The following is a 19,194-nucleotide window of genomic DNA, read 5'->3' as shown; positions in this document are numbered from 1 at the left end:
GGGTTAGAATAATACTTCAAACCAACGTGTGTAACCCTGCTTATTTCAATAAAGTTTTTCAAAGCAACCAAAACAGGAAATGCGTCATCTTACTTCCTTGTTGTCAGTTGGCTTCATTAAAAGGCGCGTAAATGCTGAGGAAGACTTTCCTGTTGTGTTAATATTTGCAGCTTTGTGCTCGTCTCTGCCTTTGTGTAAACCTCACAGCGGCGCAGAGCGACAGTCCGCGGCCATGGCGTGTAAAAGAGGAGCGCTCATCGTGCTGGAGGGGGTGGACAAGGCCGGGAAAACCACGCAGTGCAAGAAACTGGTTCAGGCGCTGCAACAAAGCGGTCGGCCCGCTGAGATGATGAGATTCCCCGGTGAGCCGCGATTTCGTATCTGTTTAACATTGCTGTTGGTGTAGTCTGGGTGTTACTGTCAGTCTCTGAGCAGGTGTGTGGTGTAAGCAGGACATTTCATTGCTGTGTAACATTAACACAATGTGCCGTGGTGTGACTTCTTGGTGCAGACAGGACTACAACCATTGGACAGCTGATCAGCGCTTACCTGGAGAAGAGAAGTGAGTTGGAGGACCACACGGTGCATCTGCTGTTCTCTGCGAACCGCTGGGAGCTGGTGTAAGACTCTCTCTTTACTGTGGGAAAATATCCTCATTTCACGGAAGTGAAGTAAAAGCACAGGTGTTTGAAACAACAGTGATGACATCTGTTTCCTCTCAGGGCAGGTGAGCGATCCTTAGTGTTCGTAATTCCACCTGTGGCGCAGTGATTTGACTCACCTGCCTACGTTTAGGGCCCAGTCCTGGCCTGTCCCTCTGATACCCAGCCTGTCACACAGGTTTCACACAGGAGGGTGTAAATGCAAAAGCATTTAAAAATAAAATTTCAAATGCTTAACAGCTGCAGCTGAACTTCAGTTGGTGCCACATTGTATTGGGACGAGGGCAGAAGTTTGAGGAGGAGCTCTCCAGCTGCAGGGCCATGTGTACAAACTATAAGGACTGACTAATAAAATGTCTGGATTTTTTTGTACTGAATGAACTGACCATGAGCACCACGCACCACTAACAAATGCAGTATTTATTCCTGTTTAAGTGTCCAACTGTTTAAGGAAATGATTTAGCTTTTGAGACGTACTTGATTTTGTGAATGGATTTGGGGCCTAGAGGCACAGACAGGCTGGGGAAGCCAGAACATCACAAACAACAAACTCAAGAACATACGGATGGTTTTGGTCTTTTTATGGTTTTTGTGGATACTAACAAAAATATACAGTATCACCAGCCATATCATTTAGAAATGCACACAACTTTGATTATATGTAATTCTTATATTTAATTATAAAAATTCTTCTGACTCACAGACCTTTAATGAAGAAGAAGCTGGACCAAGGAATCACTCTGGTAGTAGATAGGTACGCCTTCTCTGGAGCTGCTTTCACCAGTGCAAAGCCGGTGAGTCTTTTCCTAGCCGTTCAAACTGTGCATCCATCAGACAGTACCATAATGTGGGCTCTGACAGGAGCGACAGCTAGCTTCACGTGTTCTGTCCTCTCCAGGGGTTCTGTTTGGACTGGTGCAAGAAACCTGATGTGGGGCTGCCAAAGCCGGACCTTGTCATGTTTCTACAGCTCAGCTCTGCTGAGGCTGCTCTCAGAGGACAGTTTGGAGAAGAGAGATATGAGACTAGCATTTTCCAAAGAGCAGTTCAGAAGAAATTTGAACAGCTGATGAAAGATCCCACAGTAAACTGGCAGGTATGAATCTTTATTCCCAGTTGACAGGTTAAATATGATTAAATCAATTGATATTAATGTTTGTTGTGATCTAAATTGTTTGTTTTAGGTAATTGATGCTTCTCAGAGCATTGAGGATGTGCACAAGGACATCACCACCCACAGCCTTAATGCTGTGAACACAGCTCAGAGCCTGCCACTTGGAGAACTATGGAAGTGAATGTAAAACCAGCCTGGGTAAATCTTCAGTTTCAAGACCAAGACATTGTGTATGATGCAAGATTTAGTTCTTTTTGTATGTTTTTATCTGTTGTAATAACTAAATTACTTTTTTGCAAATACACACTTTGTACAGTGTGCCACTTTTTACTTGCCGTAGCTTGATTGAAAGCAGAAGAGAAATGCCTTAACTGAGTCAGATATAATCTCACACTGTCTTCAAATTGAAGAAATATACAGCTGTGAAATATCAGATTTAGATTTTATTTTTAGTTTTTAATCCTCTTACATATCTATTGTTCTTTAACCTGTCTATATTGTATTGATTAAATAAGCAATCTTCAAATAAACTAGTGTATATGTTCAGACTTGGCAAGGATACTTTGCATGAACAATTAATACAACTTGTCTGCAGGTTTGACTAAATTTGGTTTCATTACAGGCTGTTACAGACTTCAGTTATTAGTGACAAACCGCGTAAGCCATTATTAACCATTGTGTTCTGTACAACATAAAACTGTTATGGCAATTTTTCTGATGGAGTCAGGGAAAGGCACCATGTCACTTCAGAATAAACATTTAAAGTGTTAAGACTCAAATGGAAACACATTTATGTGAAGATGTGCATACAGAATTTATCCTGAGCTCCTGCTACGGCTTCCACCAGGCAGTCTCAATGTTGGATACTGAGAGCAATCAGAGGTTAAAGAACGCTGTGTGACACATGCTGTAGTCAGTGTGTGTCACACAGCGTTCTTCAATCGCCATTGGAGCTGGACTGGCTCAAGAGGTCTCCAAATAATGTTCATCCCCTCAGGCTTCCCTTCTGATACAGAGAAGAGACAGAGAATGTCTCGCCTGCTGTCGAGAACAGGAAATCATTGTTCATTTGTTCCTCACAGGGAAAGGATCTCAAACTCTTCGTCTTCTGAATCAAAGAACCGTTCCAACCGGTCCGAGTCTGAGAAGTCTGCGAAGGGAGCGTCAACACGTCAAAGAAAAAAAACATTAAAATTCATTATCATAAACCAAATATTTAGAATATATGGTGCAAACTAAGCTAATATTAGCAAGATTAACACTACACAATGTAATTAAACAGTTTGAGTTTGGATTTGTTTTGGAACATGAGACAAATTCAAAGAGAATTAGCCAAATTGGACCTTTGTTTCTTATGAAGTTGTTAAAGAAGCCTGATGTCGCTTGATAAGGGCGAATTCCAGGCTCACTGAAAACGACAAGCTGAATTTCAAATGCCTTGTGACAGTTTTTCTCTTATTTCTAATGGTTGAGAAACCAATTTCTAAATGTCATATAAATGTCATCTATGTCTTTTAATTGACCAAATAACATGACATTTTTATTTTATTATTTTTTTTACCCCTAAAGAGTTTCCATCCCTGACAAAAAAAAGATATGCAGTATTTACCAGGAGTAAGGTTAAGGGCATCCACGCTGACCATGTGAGAAGGCTGACTGTCTACTAGTTCAAACATGGGGAGACCTCCTCTTTTGCAGGACAGCTAGAAGAGAAGGACACTGGATAAACATTTAGGCTTCATCATGACAGTCATGATGCTTTTTATCGTGACAGATTATCATCATGCTTTAACTGGTTTAGACGAGTCAGTGGAGCAATGTTCACACAGACGGACAGACATACCCTTCTTATGCGCATACACCAGTCATCGAACTCGTCCTCTGTTCTGCAGAAGAAGCCCTGGCAGACACCAGAAAAAAAACAAAAAACATCTGAGTTACTGTAAAAAGTTTTCTGCCCACTCACAGCCATGATTAACAGATGGGCTTTAGTTTGAGATACAAAAGCTCAGTGCTATCAAACCCTCCCTGCCATTCCTACCGCTGCAATGGATGGGTCCAGTTCACAGATGTGCATTCGACAGGGTGGGTGCTGACAATGGTACGTCTCATCAGGGACCTGGTTGTCTTCACACGGCTCCACTGCAGGCTGTGTGGTGTGTGGGTCTAAATAGATGAGTTCCTCTCCTGTAGAAAGAAAGAAGAGAAAAGCATGTTCAGAAACAGGTCGGACTGCTTCAAATAAAATTAATATGGTGAACACGAGTTTGCTTGAAATACACAGTTGGGTGTTTATTTCACAAACACAGAGACCAGACATACCGACATAACCAATGAAGTAATGGGCACTGTTGGGTTTTCCCCCAATAACACCCAGGGACTGAGGCAGCATGAAGCATTGCTGTGAAAAGAGACAAGAGGGTTTATCTCACCCCAGCTGTAGCCCAGTTTGCCTCATTGTTAATTTAAGCACCAGTTGTCTACATTTTTTTACCCAGTTCACAAACCACTCCCAATCATTCCAAGGTCCCCTGGGGTCAGTGAGAACGAGCTGTGAACACAACACTGACATATCACCTTATGAAGTTGATATGATGAACTTGTTAGCAAACTGTCTTATTTACACATCCAGCAGACACGCCACAACATTAGCATCAGACCCCTTCACTTGTCTCACATCGTTATGTCGCAGCCTTGAGCTAAAATAGTTTAAATTCATTCTTCCCTCATCAGTCTTCACTCAATACCTCATAACGATTTATACTTGATTTGTTGAGTCTGTTGGTGCCGGCCACCCTCAGGCTACTACCCCAGCAGACCACAGACTCATAAAACATCTGCAGCATGTTGCCACAGGCACTTCCTGTAGAGAGCCGCAGAGTTCCTGGTCCTGTACCCCTCCACCCCACCACCACCACCACCACCATCACCATCACTCCCCAAATGGAAGCAGGAGTGGCAGGAGTCCTGGGTGTCCTGACCTCCACTGCAGGTGGAGCTGCAGGTGCTTAGGCTCACACCAGGCCCCAAAACTGTCCACCACCCTCTGGTACTCTGACACATCCTCCCCCCCGATGCATCCAATAACTGCAGAGTCACTGGATCATTCAAACAAACCCTTACCCATACAAGTAGCAATGTGATCCACTGTGCTGTGTCATTCAGTGCAGGGTCTCTGCAGATAAATACACTGCTATGCACTAACAGTGGGTCATAAGTGATGACTGAGGGATTGCTTTTGCATGAGTCTATAGGACAATCCTGCATACTACACCTTAAACACTGCAGTGTCTCCATTTTGAAATGGAGCTCGTACATATCCTGACATCATTACCACAGTTTAACCAGCGTCTTCATGTTGATTTTACATGTTAGAAAATGATTTCAACTGCCATCCACTGACAGGCAGATAAATCAATATGAAGATTGTCTTCCTCAGACAAAACAATATTTGGAGCCAGTCACAAACAAAGAGCTGCACAAAGTCAGTGCAACTGCCCACCACATTTTTTCAGACTTGGAGTGGCATGTGCTGAGTCTGTGCACCAACCACAGTTACATAATCACAGAAATCTGCCAAAGCGTTTGAGAGCACATAGACTTTTTGTCCAAATGATGTTATTGTTGTGTGATAATGCTCAAGGACTAATTTGAAGTCTGCACTGCATCACCACCTATAATGTCACTTTCTTTTTTCACTCATTTTGTAGATAAAAAGTGTAATTTAGTAGTTGAGTTGTGTAAAGTTTCCAGCCTCCCACAGCAAACCCATGAGACTGAGGAATAACTGTTTAAATATAAACGGTATACTGAAGCATCTCACCTTGAGGGTTTCAATGTAGGCTTCATTTATATCACTCAGGCCCAGCCTGAGGGGGATGAGCAGCACCAGAGGTTTCCAGAGAGCTGTCTCCTCCTCAGCCAGCGCACATGCACCCTCGAGGCAGCCATTGAGCTCTCCCACTGCCTCTGCCTCTCCACAGGCTCCTGCAACGTCCAGCCAGGGCATGCAGAGACGCTCTATGGTTTAAAAAAAAAAATTACAATTATCTGTTCTGCCAAACAACAGAAACATTCTTAGGTTTCGTGTCTGAATCAGTCTGGCATCAGGTCACGCAGCAGACTGAAGACAGAGAGGGCTGAGACAGACGTGCTGTCTCGTGAACACTCAGCTACTTTGTGTTTTAGTCAAAGTGAGACAGAAATCCGTCTGATGGAGAATTTCCTAAAGAACTTTTCAATCTGTGCACAGTCCATAGTTTAACCGCGTGTACTAGCACTGGAGTGACATTTGATCTGCTTATGCTAGTGAATGATAACAGGAAAACACAAAGTTGCAACACAGCTGCACTCACTGATCTCCTCGATAACCACAGTGTTGTCCATCGCCACGTGTACAACTAATCGGCTCCATGTATCAAACACTGCCAGCTTCCTGAAAGCAAGACGGCACATTGAGACGCTCAGACGGCTTTTCTGTTTTACATTCCAGTTTCAGTTATGATAGCAGATGCAATATTTGTGTCACAGTGAAACTAAAAGAAAACAAAATTATACAAAACACTGCTGAAGTGATTTGCTGACGGAAAATCTGTTCTTCATAAAACTTTTGATAGAATTTTTAGCAGTTTGACAACTTTTATATTTTTTACCTTTTTTCTACATTAACTGCAAAAATAATCAATACTGTAACTGATAATAAAAATAGTCTTTAGTTGCAGCCCTAAAATATTAATTCTGGAAACATACAACTTGAATCTTCTTTACAGTACTTACTTTAGAACTTGGGCAACTGTGTTTGGTCCATACCACTGGCCTATAGGCTTTCCCTCTCCAACTCCCATTTGGGCTGCAGCATTTAGGAACACAAGGACAACTTTATACAAACTGTTTCAGGACTGACTGAGCGAGCTCTTAATATAACTGGAAGGGTTCGACAGTCACTACTTACCAATTTGATGGATGGAATAATAACTGTCTTTTTTGTCAATGAAGGCGTTGAGAATACTGATGTACTCTTCTCTTTGTTTCTGGCCTCTGGCCCATCTCCAGTCTGAGAACAAAAACCCAGTTATCAAGTCTGTGTGAAACAAGCTCTGTTTTGCTACAGTCTACTCACTGGAGAAGAGCTGTTAGTGTCACACACTGATGAAATCCAGTTTCACCTACATATATCTGTGAAACACAGATATCTGTATCTTTCTTTTTATATTTTTAAAGTTGTCCTACCTCTGCCTAAATGTCTACACATCAAGGCCTCCCCTAAGATCATCTGGCCGCATCGTAACATACATCCCCATCCTGTATCTGATGTTGGTCCTGTCCCACCTGTAACACATTCAAGAATCATAAATGAAATCCCTCTTGTAACTAGAAATGAAAATCCAGATAACTCAAATCTCTGAACTCATCAAGCGTAGCTGAAGAGCTCAACTAATACATACACTCGCTGTCTTCACTTACCAATCGGTGGGAAGTTTTTTCTGTATGTGAACCACAGTCGTGAAGTGACATCTGATAAAATCTCGTCTCTCTCTACATGAGGGGCAGAAATCGCCATCTTACAATACATCAAAAGAGTAACGGGTATACCTGCTAGTATGATTCTTTGTAACTTAAACACTCACTTCTCTCTTTCTCACGTACTCACATTTATTCAAAAATCATACCTGTGAGTGCATTGTATTCTTTCCCTAAGATCCACACAGGTTCTGAGGTCTCAGGAAAATCTTCAAACTCTCCAAATCGAAGTGTGTCGTATGTCAAGGTAGCTGCAAAAGAAGACATGTCAGCTGTAAGCCTGTGGAAAATTATAAGGGAGAAATTGCTGGTGGTCATGTTACTTATCACTAGCAACTTGTTGCAGTTGATATAAGTGAAGGGTGTAAAGATCCAGTATCCATTAGTTGCTTGAGAAAGATTCCAGGCTCTTCCAGGAAGGATATTCTGTATGCATCAATATACACCTATCTCTGAAACCCATGCGTCTTTATATTAACCTGCATCTCATTTTAAATGCAAAGGAGCTATTGAAGGAGGAATCTCCCTGTGGGATAAAATACAGTATCAAGCTTCAAATTCCTGCCAAATGTATTTCATAGGGAAACAAACACCTTAAAAACAAGCTCCACAAAGTCAGGAAAAACCTAAAATGCACTTAAAAGGGGTCCTCCAGGAATTCAGTACTGTACTTCCATAAGGTTGGAGGACTTGTGAGAAACAGGTTTTAAAAATAAATGTTCAATTTGTTGCAGCTGGTGCCAAGATATTTAATCCCTTTAATCCCTGGTATGGGTAAAGCTTAAAAAATGAAACTTTACAACCACATTTAGTCATATATTACTCACAGAAGACATCCTTCAGCAGTTTTTCACAAGCTAACAAGTCATGACCCTTGACAAGTAAACTTAACTTTATGTGTCCGTTTTATAATAAAGTAGTACATATTTAATATGTACAACAAAAACAAAAAACAAATATATTACTCATCCATATCTGTAAAAAGTTTTCCTTGTACAATTAACTGCTAATGAGTAAAAAGTAAGTGCGTAAGTAGGTGATTTAAGAAAGTGTGATAGTAAGTCTGTGTTTATATTCACCTACACAACCAGCAACAGAAGAGAAAAGTTGACAGGCTAACTCTCTACTTGTCAGCTCCCTGGCTCAGAGGCAGAAAGCTGTGATTTACGGGTTTACAGCTACCGTTAAAGGACGTAAGGAGACACTTTCAGACGAAGAAGACGCTGCTGCAATAGGAAGTCTGCTCGCTTTCTCTGACCGCTTTTACATATTTACAGAAGTCCTGCTTCTCATAGCCATATAGCCTCGCTCATAGCTAATAGCATCCCCAGAGCTAACAGTAACGTAGCATAACTGATGTGATGGTGACAGTGCATCGACTGGGATGTTCATTTTGGGTGTAACAGAACGTTAGCATAAACAGTCAAACCAAGGACAGAAGGCAAATTATTAAGACAGGAACTTGACAGCAACGAATGCCGTTAACACAGATGTCATCCGGGCAACGCACACGAAGTTACACGGCTGTACAGCGAGCTGTCAAAGCGGGGAAACCACCACATTTAGCAATAAAGGCAGGCTAACGTTAGTTAGCGGTTAGCTTTAGTCATCACTTTAGCAGGCTAACGTCACCGACGGTACAAAGCAATAGGGGTCTGTGTTGAACTGGCGGCTGGAAATTGCAATCCTGTCATGACAGAGCGGGAGATTTATTGCCAGGTATGAAAAGGAGATGCTATGATTATTCTGCAGCCAGACTAGCTTGCTAAGACACAGATTTTTTTTTTATTTTGCTCTAAAATCTCGCTTACCTGCATCCATCCCGACGGTCTTCACCCTATCTTGTTTGTTGTTCTCTGCTCTCGGACCTACTCGACCAATGGGAAGAGAGTCCTGCCAAGGAATTCCAAAGAAGGCGGGACATTTTGTAAAAACATCCAATAAGACGTCAGAGGAGGGGAGGTCACTTTTGCTCTAGCCAATCAGTGACGGATGACGTATCCTTCCTGTTGAGAGGTTGAAAACAGTTTACGTTGTGTCCGTTACGTCCAAGTCACGTTCAGGGAGGTTCGGTAACCGTGCAGCTACATTTTCAGTATTTGATCATGATTTTCTCACTATAAATACATATATACATTTTACATTTAACCAATTCTTAGAGCCTTTAGTTGGAAAGTTAATACATGACAGTCAAAAATCATTTAATCTTTATTCAAAATTTGAAATTCGCAAAAATAGAATAGAATAGAAATACTTTATTAAAATATGAGATTCTGTGGCTATGATACAGCAAAATAAAAAAAAGTACTATCGGTGGAAAGGTGAAGTGTAACAGGAGCAGTTTGAGAGGCAGTTTTAAACACTCAAGCTTTACTGGTGGTCAGTAATTCACAAATACAAGAGTTAATTGTTTACATTTAGTCACAAGCACTTAGTGGAAAAATAAGGTGCAGGATGTCTCCCTGTGGTTGGAGACTATCTTAATTCGTTTGGTAAAACAGTTTAATTGGTGTTTCATCATGTCATACGAGCTGCTCTACTGATCGTCCTTTCATTGCTGCATTTACAAAAATCAAAACTCTCAATGCTCAACAATCAACTGTGTCTTTGTTGAAAATCAGACAAAGCAGGCACCGAGGAGAAACACAAAAATGAGTTTAAGAAAAGAATAAAACCAGTGACTTTGCATTCAAAAAATAATGATCAGATCGGGCTTTCACAATATGATTCTCATCACACACAATATTAATTAATCAGGGAGACCTCTGACTGTTGACCACCATTTATTAATGTCAATATTTACAGCTGCAGATGACTCACAAACATTTGCTTATTTTCTAGGACACCTAGTGCTACATGCCATATAAAAGTGAAATTATTCATGGAATAAATTTTACTCATAAACTGAAATGTTATCAAAGTGCTCTAACTCAGATAAAACAAACAAACCTGCATTTTTTTCTATCACAGCAGAGCAACATAACACACTGCCTCACAGTGAAGTAATACAGAGAGCAAGAATAGCATTGAATGTGGAATGATGTCTGAAATGTAGTGGTTGTAAGCTCAGTTCATCTGACTCATTAGAGGCTGGAAGGAGCCTAAATCTTTAACCTAACTTTTTATTTTTAAAAAGGCAAGGCCATCTGGAGAAAAGTTCCAATTTTCTTGAAGTCCCAGGCTTGACTTGGAAAAAAACTGCGACACTATTCCACCCAATATCACCATTATAGCTAAAAGAGGAAGCACGTCAATGATTTAAGATGGTGAACCCCAATTTAAACATTATTAAGCAAACAGAAGCTCAGTCACAATGTGCTCACTTCACGTCACCAGTCAGTACAACACATGGCCATGTGTGATTCTGCATTTGAATCACAGTACAGACTGATGTTTTATGACACTTTCAGCTTTATCTTCTTTAATTCTGTCGGTTGTGATTCGGACCAATGTGAGAGATTAGCTGTTGGTAGAGACGGGGGATATCTCTGAAGATGGAAGTTTCTCAAAACGTACTTGCTGGTCCTGCTAGATACTAGCTATTGTGATGAGAAAACTAAAACCCTGAAACAGGGACAGGATTGTTGTTGCTAAAGCTGAAAAAACTACCACTCCTTCAGCAAAGAGAAAGAATGTATATGCCATCCAGGTGAAAAGTGGAGCCCTCATGATGGCCTCAGGATCTTCTCAGTTTATGTGCCAAAATACAGCAGTTGCCATGTTTAACCACTAGGGGAAGCCAAACCCCTGCCAGGGGCATCAAAATGATCTGTTCTGCAGTTTGTGGAAAAATGAAAAGCTAAAAACATTATACAGTAGGTGACTTTATACATTCACATCAAATGTGTGCCAATATATTGTATAACCTTTAATAATAAATAGACACAAGGAAGCAGAAGAAGCAAGGAAAGTCCGCTGGTGTTCATCAATGAAGGCTCAGTGCAAATGAGTGTAAACATAATCCAAAGCAGTGGATGCTTCAGTGGAGGGGTGCTGGTGGCGTGCAGAGCTGCTCAGTCCGCTCCAGAAGATCCAGCGTGTGACTTTGTCTTTCACTTCTCCCTGAGGAGGTACAACACGATGGCCTTCAGATAGTGTCCAAAGGCGGAGGCAGCAGTCACCAGCCAGTGAGAGCGGAAGCTGGGATCAGTGTTCACCACACACTTTGTTACATCCACCTGTAAGAGCAGAGAGGACGCTGAGTCCTACACGTGCCACAGAGCTCACGAAACAAAGTCTGACATAAACAAACAAAGTGTGTGTACATTAGTATAAATCCAACATGTGTTCTATCAATATTCTGACAATCTGCACTGACAAGATGTAAAACCTACACACAAATATGTCACTTCAAAGCCAAGACCCACACTGTAATCTCAGCAATGCTCACTCCAACAATCAATTTCCATAACTAGAAAACAGTGCAGTTCAGTGTCACAGTTCAGATCCACCTGGTCCTTCATATCACAAAATACTACTGTTTCCTACATTCTGACAGTGCAGGAATATTACAGTTTGATTTTAGACTGCAGCTGTGAAAAACTGCTCCCTCCTTTGTGTTTATCAGGTCAGTTATACAATGCACTGCTCTTCATTTTGTCACACTCCACTTATTTTCAAAACACAGCTGACTTGGGTGCCACGTCTCTCAGTACACCAGCGTTCATTTGTTGGGTTGCTGCTTTCCGGCAGAGCAGAACAGATAGAGGCACGTTGCCAGGCCTTGTTATTGTTCCTGCAGGATTTTATCTGACAGGACTTTCTCATTAACAGGAATCAGAAGAAGACACAACATCTCTTGGATCTTAAATTCAAGTCAGCTGTTGTGGATGTGTGTTTCCTCAGTGACTATGATGTGGTCAAAGGAACAAATTCCAATTCTGTGTTCAAAAGAACAAAAAGCCTAATATATGAAATTTGTCAGATTATAGCTAATATATTTCATTAAGGGAGCAGGGGATTGGTTCCATTATGCAGCTGGACAGCACGACAGAACAAAAGAAACCAAAAATCCAGGGCACTAGTTCACTTAGTTGATTATATCAGGCTCTGTGTGATATTCCTCTAATATGTTTATGGGGATTTCAACAGATCTCAACATTTTAAAATATTCTTATGATAATGTCACATTCCCTGTCATTACTGTACTTTGTTCTCTGATTAAAAATAAAAATCTGAGAACTGGTTCAGTTACAGTTCTTTATCATTTCAAGCCCGGTCTAACTTTGTGATGTTCCTGTACGACCCACGTTAGGACGCAGAGTAGATGTCCTGGGCTTTAATGATTTTACAGTGAGATTACCATATTTGGACCCACCAAGCACAGCAGAGTGTGCCAGCACAGGAGCACACACACTGCCACAGCTTTGTCATTACTGACAGTTCACCATTGTGAAACTGGAGGCCTCAGAGCTGCATCATCAGAAACATTCACAGACACACAAGTAGCCACACAAACAAGTAATCATTCCCTTACCCAGCCCCCTCTCCTTTTCAACCAGGACGTCAGACTCTTGCGGACAAACTCCCCCATGCAGTCAACAATGGTATGGACCATGGCTGGATGGCCGTGGCGCACGCAGTCCACTGCCAAGGCGCCTGCCACAGCATACAAAGAAACCACCTTTCCCCATGTTACACCTGACAAAGACGAACGAGTGAAAAAAACCTGTTAGAACAAAGTAAATGAAATCCTCACTCACAGCTTCATCCACAGTCATTTATAAGCTGCTATCTGCTGCATGAACACACGGGATCAAAATGGTAAAGTGGAGTGACTGCTCTTTTTGAGTAGTTGAAGTAGGTTCTAGGGCAGCAAATGTCTCTGTCAGCAGCTCTCGTCAAAGATGGATGAAGAAATTATAAAACCTCAGCAGCAGCCAGGCATTCAGCCTGCATGCCTGTGTCCCACAAAGGAAACCCAAACACAAGGCCCGGAGCAGCAGCCAGGCAGTACGCCTCACTAGATTAGTGAGCGGATCATTTTTCCAGCGTAGTTCACAAGTTGAGTAAAGCTTTCTGCCACCGCACCATTTACAGTCAAAGCTTCAGACTATTTCTGTAGTGTTTATGTGTCCAACACATACAAACTGGGCCTGAGCTGCATCCATCTTCTGTGACTGTCGTCTGATTCATCCCTAGAAACTCATAAACGGAGGTCATGTTTCTCTCTGACGCTGAAATCTGTTATCTGCAGGGTGGTGCACTCACTGTCTGATACTTGGTGAGTTAAGAAGAGATTAAGTTATGGTTTACCTTTTAAACCAAACCTCTGGTAGAAAGTGCTCCAAAAACAAAAGAAGCAACAAAAACATTAAATATAAGAAAAATATCTGTAAAGTTTTTCAGTTGAATTCTGCTGCTTGTACTAATTGTGCCACCAAGACTTAATCATCAAAGCGGGAGAAGACAAAGCATGGATACTAAAAGAACAAATAAACAGTTGGAGATTAAAAAAAATGAAACAGTGAATTTTCTAGTTGACCTAAGTTTAATCTACACTTTTGACTGAACCTGAACCAGCTCCATGTGGTTTAGGTCTGGACACTGTGCTGGTCTTCATCCTGCGGAGACACCATCTGCTTTTTTCCTTCTAATGTTTTGGGTCATTATCTTGCTGTAGGATCCATTTAAGGTTAGTCACTGCTGAAATTTCAATACAAACTGGAGGAATGGGGCTGATCGAACCAGGAGTAAAAACCAGTTTGAACAAAATCCATTTTCCCAAATAGGCCATTAGTCAAGAGGAAAGCCATAGAGGGGATGCTGACGTGAAAATATTTACTCAACAAAAACTGCTTACTTTATAAATAAGCAGTGTTTTTTATAAATACATTTCCAGTTTGAGGGAGATCCCACAGGAGGGCTGTCTAAATTCAAACCTTCCTCCTTTGGGAACCTTGTGAGAGACGAGATATCCTGACTTTGAGTTTTCAGTGTAGGTTGGGCTCTGTCTTCACAGGCTGACGAGTCGTCTCCATGAACTTTATGTTTAAAATCAATGTAGCGCCCCTTCAGTGTGGCCTTACACTGGGTCCCACCTCGGCTGTTATCTCAGCTTATACTGAATACAGACCTGTGTTTCAGTTAAGCTGTCAGGGTGCCCCTGTGGTAGAAAACACAGGATTTGCTTGATGTGAGGGCAAAAACTAAATATGCAAGTGTGCCAACAGGAAAATGTGAGCAACACTACAGTGAGCTGTGGTAGAAAACACAACTTAAGTAAAAGGGATAGTCGAGTGGTTTGGTATGACAGCAGGAGAAAATATCTGGCTCCATTATGTTCATAGTTTCTGTCACTGAAAAGAGCTGCCTTCATTATTTCATGCAGCTGTTTTCAGTTTTAAAAAAATGGCAGCACTGATAAGACACTAAGAGACAGAAGTAAAACAGTAAGGGTGAGGGCTGCGAAACCAAAGCAATGATCTACAAGATGCTAAAAAGCTCTGTAGACTAAGTTTGACACAACGAGTAACAACTCTCACATTACACACTGTAATTTGATCCATTGTTAATATAAAAATATCTTTACATACAGGTTTCAGAGCACAAAGGGCCCCTCATCCTGTGGAACGTGCAGGATGTCTGCACATATTTTAGCTGTAGATTATCAGTGCATTGTGGAAAGCCTCACTCAGTTCATACATATTAGACAATTTTGTGGTCATAATCTTCTGCTGCCCATAACTTCCTCTTCACACAGTAACAAGTCTAGACTGTCAGCTTTACTCTGTGTCCAGACTGACACTGTAATCATGGAGGGCTGTGTTTTAAACCTGTAAACTGACACCAAAGTGTCGCTACACTTTTTACATGTAAATCCCTAAATAAACACTTACAGTCATTAGCATTACCTTGAGAGCATGTTCGGGTTAAGGTAGATAAACCTTCATTTGAATGTGTGTGAAGCAGTCAGTGTTTTTCCACAGTCACTCTGCTCATACTAAAGACAAAACTAACCTGATTTTCTTCAGTTTCCAGTTGACTCTTAATTAACCTTTGCAGCAAATGACTCTGTTACATTCCTTGAGGAATAAAGCAGCTGACATTCACGACTGAACTCCCTGGGTGGGGTCCAAACTGTCTGTAACAATCACTCAGTCCAGCAACATGTTAACCTAATAAGGACTGACTGTTTCCCCCAGGTTTCCTTTCCTGGTGGAGATAATGAGAGCAACAAATTGTTTCTGACTAACCGGACAGCCTCGTGGTCAGCCTACTTCAGACGTGTTTACATGAAGGAATCATTAATAAGAGAAGTAACATAAGTACACCAAACTTTCATAGTTTTTATTGTATTTGCCTCAAGCTCTGAAGTTCCTCCTTCCCACTGACAACTAAATGAAGAACTTCCCTAAAAGGACAAACATCTTCCTTTATTTTCAAGTCCAAGGTTTGTGAAGGTCAGAGATGAACCCGATAACAAACCGCTAAAGTTAGTTCCCATGATGCACGCCTGCATGCATGGCTTGATATACAGTACAACTAGATTTTGACGAGGACCTACCCGTGGAGAAAATGTCTGCAGCCACAGCCAGGAAGGCATCAGACACCACGCTCTCCGATGCCACTGTGATGTTCAGCTGTCGTGCCACATTACGGTAAACGTTGGGTCGAAGGTATTCCAACTCATCACCTGGTCAGAACAAAAGAGGTTAAACCAAGTCTAAACGGATTTACTGAATTCTCTATTGTATGTTTTTTACCGCTGCATTTAGGCCACAGACCACAACCACACATTACACACAGGATCACACTCTGAGTGGCTGTGAAAGTGATAATCAAACAATATTAAATGAATAAATGAAGCATTTTGTTTAAACTTTTTTCCAAGAGTTAGATGATGAGATAGACGCCGCTCTCATATCTCTGGTTTAAATATGTGGCTTGAGCCTGTCAGACTGGAAGCAGGGGAAAGCAGCTCGCTGGGCTCTGCTCAAAGACACCAGTACCTCGTCTCCACTGCTTCCCTGTCAGTTTTTATGGTATAAACAGACAAGGTATGACATGTTAATTGGTGAGCTTTACAGATGCTGGTAGGTGGATTTTGTTAGCTTTGAAACAGAGCCAGGTTGGCTGTCAGACTCTCGTGGAAACCTGTTTCCAGTCTTTGTGTTAAGCAACGTGACTCCAGCTACAGATTTACTGCACAGACATGAGAGTGAGACCCATCCTCTCATCTAAAGCTCAGCAAGAGAAATAAATGTTGATTTCACCTGAAATTTATGAGCTATAGATCCTCTTTTATAACTTCATCGACTTTAAAGGGGACAAAGTCCAAAAGTAATTGATTTACTCTCTGTAATAGATCTTGTGCTCAGCGGTTTGCCAAGCCTCTGTTTTGAATTTTAATTTTGGAGACTGTTTCCAGTGGACACACGCCCCTTAATTTTATTTTAAACAATCAGTCTCCTTTTCAGTGAGTGATAACCATAAATGTAAAAGTGAAACCTGACGCTAGAAGAGACATCTGTATTCGATCAGGTTTCAGAGTTGGCAAACATCCAGGGAAATCATACTGAAGTGAAACCCTGTCTCTTGTTTTTCTGGGGATTCCTTGGAATCACCTCAGGGTTCTTCCTTACAGTGAAAATGAAAGTAATCCCACAACACAATGCTGAAATATAAAGTCAGACAATGTCCTGGCCAGGATTTTTGATGTCATGATTTCCCCATCACTGCAACAATTTTGAAGAGATCTGAAAATCATGAAAAATGTTTTTTATTAAATTTCTCTAAATGAGTCTGAAAGGTGATTTTATTTCAGGCTTGTTCTCTTCTCCACCAGGTAAACATTCCCTTCTATGCAAAAATGCTCTCGTGTTTTCATAAGCACTCTGAGCTTAACAATGTGGATACCTGTTTTTTTGTTTGTTTTTAAACATCCAACATGTAAAACGTGAATTCAGAGAATGTTTGATGCGCTTTAGGCCCGAAATGACTTCTGCGCCCTCAGTGGCAGCTTTAGCAAAAATATAATAAAACTGTGGGAATATTTTAGGAACACTATTAATTCAAACATGTAAAAATCGTTAAGCACACATTTGTAGAATGAATCTGTATATGAATGCAGTGTGTGATGGTCTATGGAGGTTTGGGTACACCGCCTCAGAAACTTACCCAGCCACAGCAGAACAGACGATATCTCTCCCAGTGTCCCACCTGATGCAGCCAGTCCGTGCTCAGGATTAGACCAGCCTATGCCGGCACGGTTCAGCCTGGAATGGATGTAGTCCCTGCACAGTGCTTTGGCCTGGGACACCAGCTCCTTGTCGGTGGGCGAGCGGTCAAACACCTCAGCCGCAAACACAGAGGAGCGGCGCAACATCTCCATGCCCCTGTCATCCACCGCGGAGTGCGCTGCTCACCTCCCCGCCTCCGCCGCCACTTCTCCCCCGGCACACGTCCTCCTATTCCTCTTCCAGTGGATGGGAAGACTTCTGGAGATTATCCTGCACAACAAATACGCGGATTAGTCTGTGGACATCTTTTGATAGCCTGGATAAAGCTGTCCTAAGCAAACTCAAAAAAAGCCCACTGAAGCTGCAGGTTATATAAAGCACAGACTGCAGAGAAAGGAGCATTTGAGCGAGGAAAAGTCTGCTACTACACCAGAAAAGTCATGTATGGATCCATAAAGTTAGTGTTAGTGCGCCTACACTCGCTTATAATGAAGGTAAGAACAATTAAATTACACTTACCCGACAATGAACAGCCTTCTAAGCCCTGTGTCCACACCATCATCCTACACGGGCTGCATCTTCACTCGTCTCTGAGCAGAAAAGTGAGTTTGATCGCTGACTTTCCTGAGCTGAGGATTTACTGCCACTCTGCGCGCAAGAAAAAAATGCTCTCAAGTTTATAGTCTGACAGGCTTTCCTTCTAAGGGCACTTATTGTGGAGTCCAAAGGCGGAGATAAGCAGACCAACACAAGCCCCGCCCCTCCGCCTCCGTCCTAACTCACACATCTAACACACTCCAGTAACTGGATTTATTAAAGGTGTGCCTGCAAAATAAAATCGGCAGTTCTCCACTCAGATGCGTCTGTTTGGTTATCCTCTGTTCAACAGGAAACACACGGGGAGCCTGTCAAAATAAAACCCCTCTTTTTGTTTACATCATCCTGACTGTGTGAGAAGTGTGTTGTTGATGAAGTGCAGGGGGTGTGTGAAGCAGAGACTAAACATTGTTAGAAGGTGAAATGCTCCCCGTGATGAATATTCACCATAAATACAACAAGTGAAAACATGAAAAGGAGGAAACAAAGCTCTGACAGGAAGCAGAAGCTGAGGAAGGTTTTCTCTCAGACAGACACAGAGAGTGATGGATACACGACTGTGAGTCAGTGAATATGTGTCTGTCTGCAAAGCTTAGGCCTGTGGGAATATACAGTACAGAGTGGGTAAAGCACAAGTCCACCATTCAAAATCAGACTTAAAATTTAGCCAATTTTGTCAGTAAAAGTAAATTCAGGTGCACAATAAAACCTTTCATTATGTCAGTAGTGTAACAGTTGCATTTAGATGCTGGTAAATACAAATTTAGTAAAAGGAGAAGTTTGATATTTGGTGTCTGCCGACTCATTAGACTGTATTTCAGCTGAGAAAGGTCAGTTATCTCTCTGTGACATACTAATCTAGCTGTGATTACAGTCAGTCATGATAAGGATCTGAAACCAACACCAGGCTCTGTCTGCTCTGAATGCAGCATGTTTTATGAGCACACCGTGTCGCAGATGTAAAATCATCACCTGCAAACTCTCTATCAGCTCGACCCATGAGATAAAGGGAACGGAGGGAATGTGCTGTGTGGCCAAGTCGTTCTGAAAGGAAAACATTATGACAGCAGACCGTGGTGAGATACACGCCTTCTCCACTCCCTAACAGAAAACTGTGTGA

At 41.8% G+C, this 19,194-nt stretch overlaps 3 protein-coding genes across 4 annotated transcripts; 1 reads left to right on the top strand and 2 right to left on the bottom strand.

Moving 5' to 3' along the window:
* Positions 1-90: 90 nt before the first annotated feature.
* dtymk (deoxythymidylate kinase (thymidylate kinase)) lies at positions 91-2,322 on the top strand. Its single transcript, XM_041040190.1, has 5 exons — positions 91-362; positions 512-620; positions 1,366-1,456; positions 1,561-1,758; positions 1,847-2,322. The coding sequence occupies exons 1-5, from the start codon at positions 233-235 to the stop codon at positions 1,955-1,957; spliced, it is 639 nt and encodes a 212-aa protein (XP_040896124.1). The 5' UTR covers positions 91-232; the 3' UTR covers positions 1,958-2,322.
* atg4b (autophagy related 4B, cysteine peptidase) lies at positions 1,753-9,158 on the bottom strand. Of its 2 annotated transcripts, none has more exons than XM_041040186.1 (13): positions 9,108-9,158; positions 7,446-7,547; positions 7,240-7,311; positions 7,006-7,104; positions 6,728-6,829; positions 6,553-6,625; positions 6,132-6,211; positions 5,600-5,796; positions 4,099-4,177; positions 3,818-3,963; positions 3,620-3,676; positions 3,386-3,479; positions 1,753-2,941 (listed from the first exon to the last, which is right to left on the bottom strand). In XM_041040186.1, exons 1-13 carry the CDS (start codon positions 9,115-9,117, stop codon positions 2,853-2,855), a joined length of 1,200 nt encoding a protein of 399 aa, XP_040896120.1. In that variant the 5' UTR covers positions 9,118-9,158; the 3' UTR covers positions 1,753-2,852. The 2 variants fall into 2 exon arrangements, with proteins under 2 accessions (XP_040896120.1, XP_040896121.1); XM_041040187.1 differs by having other exon boundaries at positions 1,753-2,926.
* An 882-nt stretch (positions 9,159-10,040) lies between these two features.
* On the bottom strand, positions 10,041-18,234 carry boka (BCL2 family apoptosis regulator BOK a). The gene is made up of 5 exons (XM_041041211.1): positions 17,997-18,234; positions 17,416-17,747; positions 15,803-15,931; positions 12,773-12,936; positions 10,041-11,474 (listed from the first exon to the last, which is right to left on the bottom strand). Exons 2-5 carry the CDS (start codon positions 17,627-17,629, stop codon positions 11,349-11,351), a joined length of 633 nt encoding a protein of 210 aa, XP_040897145.1. The 5' UTR covers positions 17,630-17,747; positions 17,997-18,234; the 3' UTR covers positions 10,041-11,348.
* Between the last annotated feature and the right edge of the window lie 960 nt (positions 18,235-19,194).

Source organism: Toxotes jaculatrix, chromosome 6 (assembly GCF_017976425.1).
Source record: "Toxotes jaculatrix isolate fToxJac2 chromosome 6, fToxJac2.pri, whole genome shotgun sequence".
NCBI lineage: Eukaryota > Metazoa > Chordata > Actinopteri > Toxotidae > Toxotes > Toxotes jaculatrix.
Note: the sequence above shows the minus strand (reverse complement) of the source record. Positions and strands in the feature narration are given on the sequence as shown.

What these genes read in the sequence shown, in the direction of transcription:
- dtymk (XM_041040190.1), top strand. Translation starts at nt 233, where the DNA reads ATGGCGTGTAAAAGAGGAGCGCTCATCGTGCTGGAGGGGGTGGACAAG. An exon ending in CTTTCACCAGTGCAAAGCCG is followed by an intron (nt 1,457 to 1,560) that starts GTGAGTCTTTTC and finishes TGTCCTCTCCAG; the next exon opens with GGGTTCTGTTTGGACTGGTG. An exon ending in ATCCCACAGTAAACTGGCAG is followed by an intron (nt 1,759 to 1,846) that starts GTATGAATCTTT and finishes TGTTTGTTTTAG; the next exon opens with GTAATTGATGCTTCTCAGAG.
- atg4b (XM_041040186.1), bottom strand. An exon ending in AGAATACAATGCACTCACAG is followed by an intron (nt 7,312 to 7,445) that starts GTATGATTTTTG and finishes CCCCTCATGTAG; the next exon opens with AGAGAGACGAGATTTTATCA. An exon ending in GGTGTATGCGCATAAGAAGG is followed by an intron (nt 3,480 to 3,619) that starts GTATGTCTGTCC and finishes CTTCTCTTCTAG; the next exon opens with CTGTCCTGCAAAAGAGGAGG.
- boka (XM_041041211.1), bottom strand. Translation starts at nt 17,629, where the DNA reads ATGGAGATGTTGCGCCGCTCCTCTGTGTTTGCGGCTGAGGTGTTTGAC. An exon ending in GTCTGTTCTGCTGTGGCTGG is followed by an intron (nt 15,932 to 17,415) that starts GTAAGTTTCTGA and finishes TGTTCTGACCAG; the next exon opens with GTGATGAGTTGGAATACCTT. An exon ending in TGCAGACATTTTCTCCACGG is followed by an intron (nt 12,937 to 15,802) that starts GTAGGTCCTCGT and finishes CGTCTTTGTCAG; the next exon opens with GTGTAACATGGGGAAAGGTG.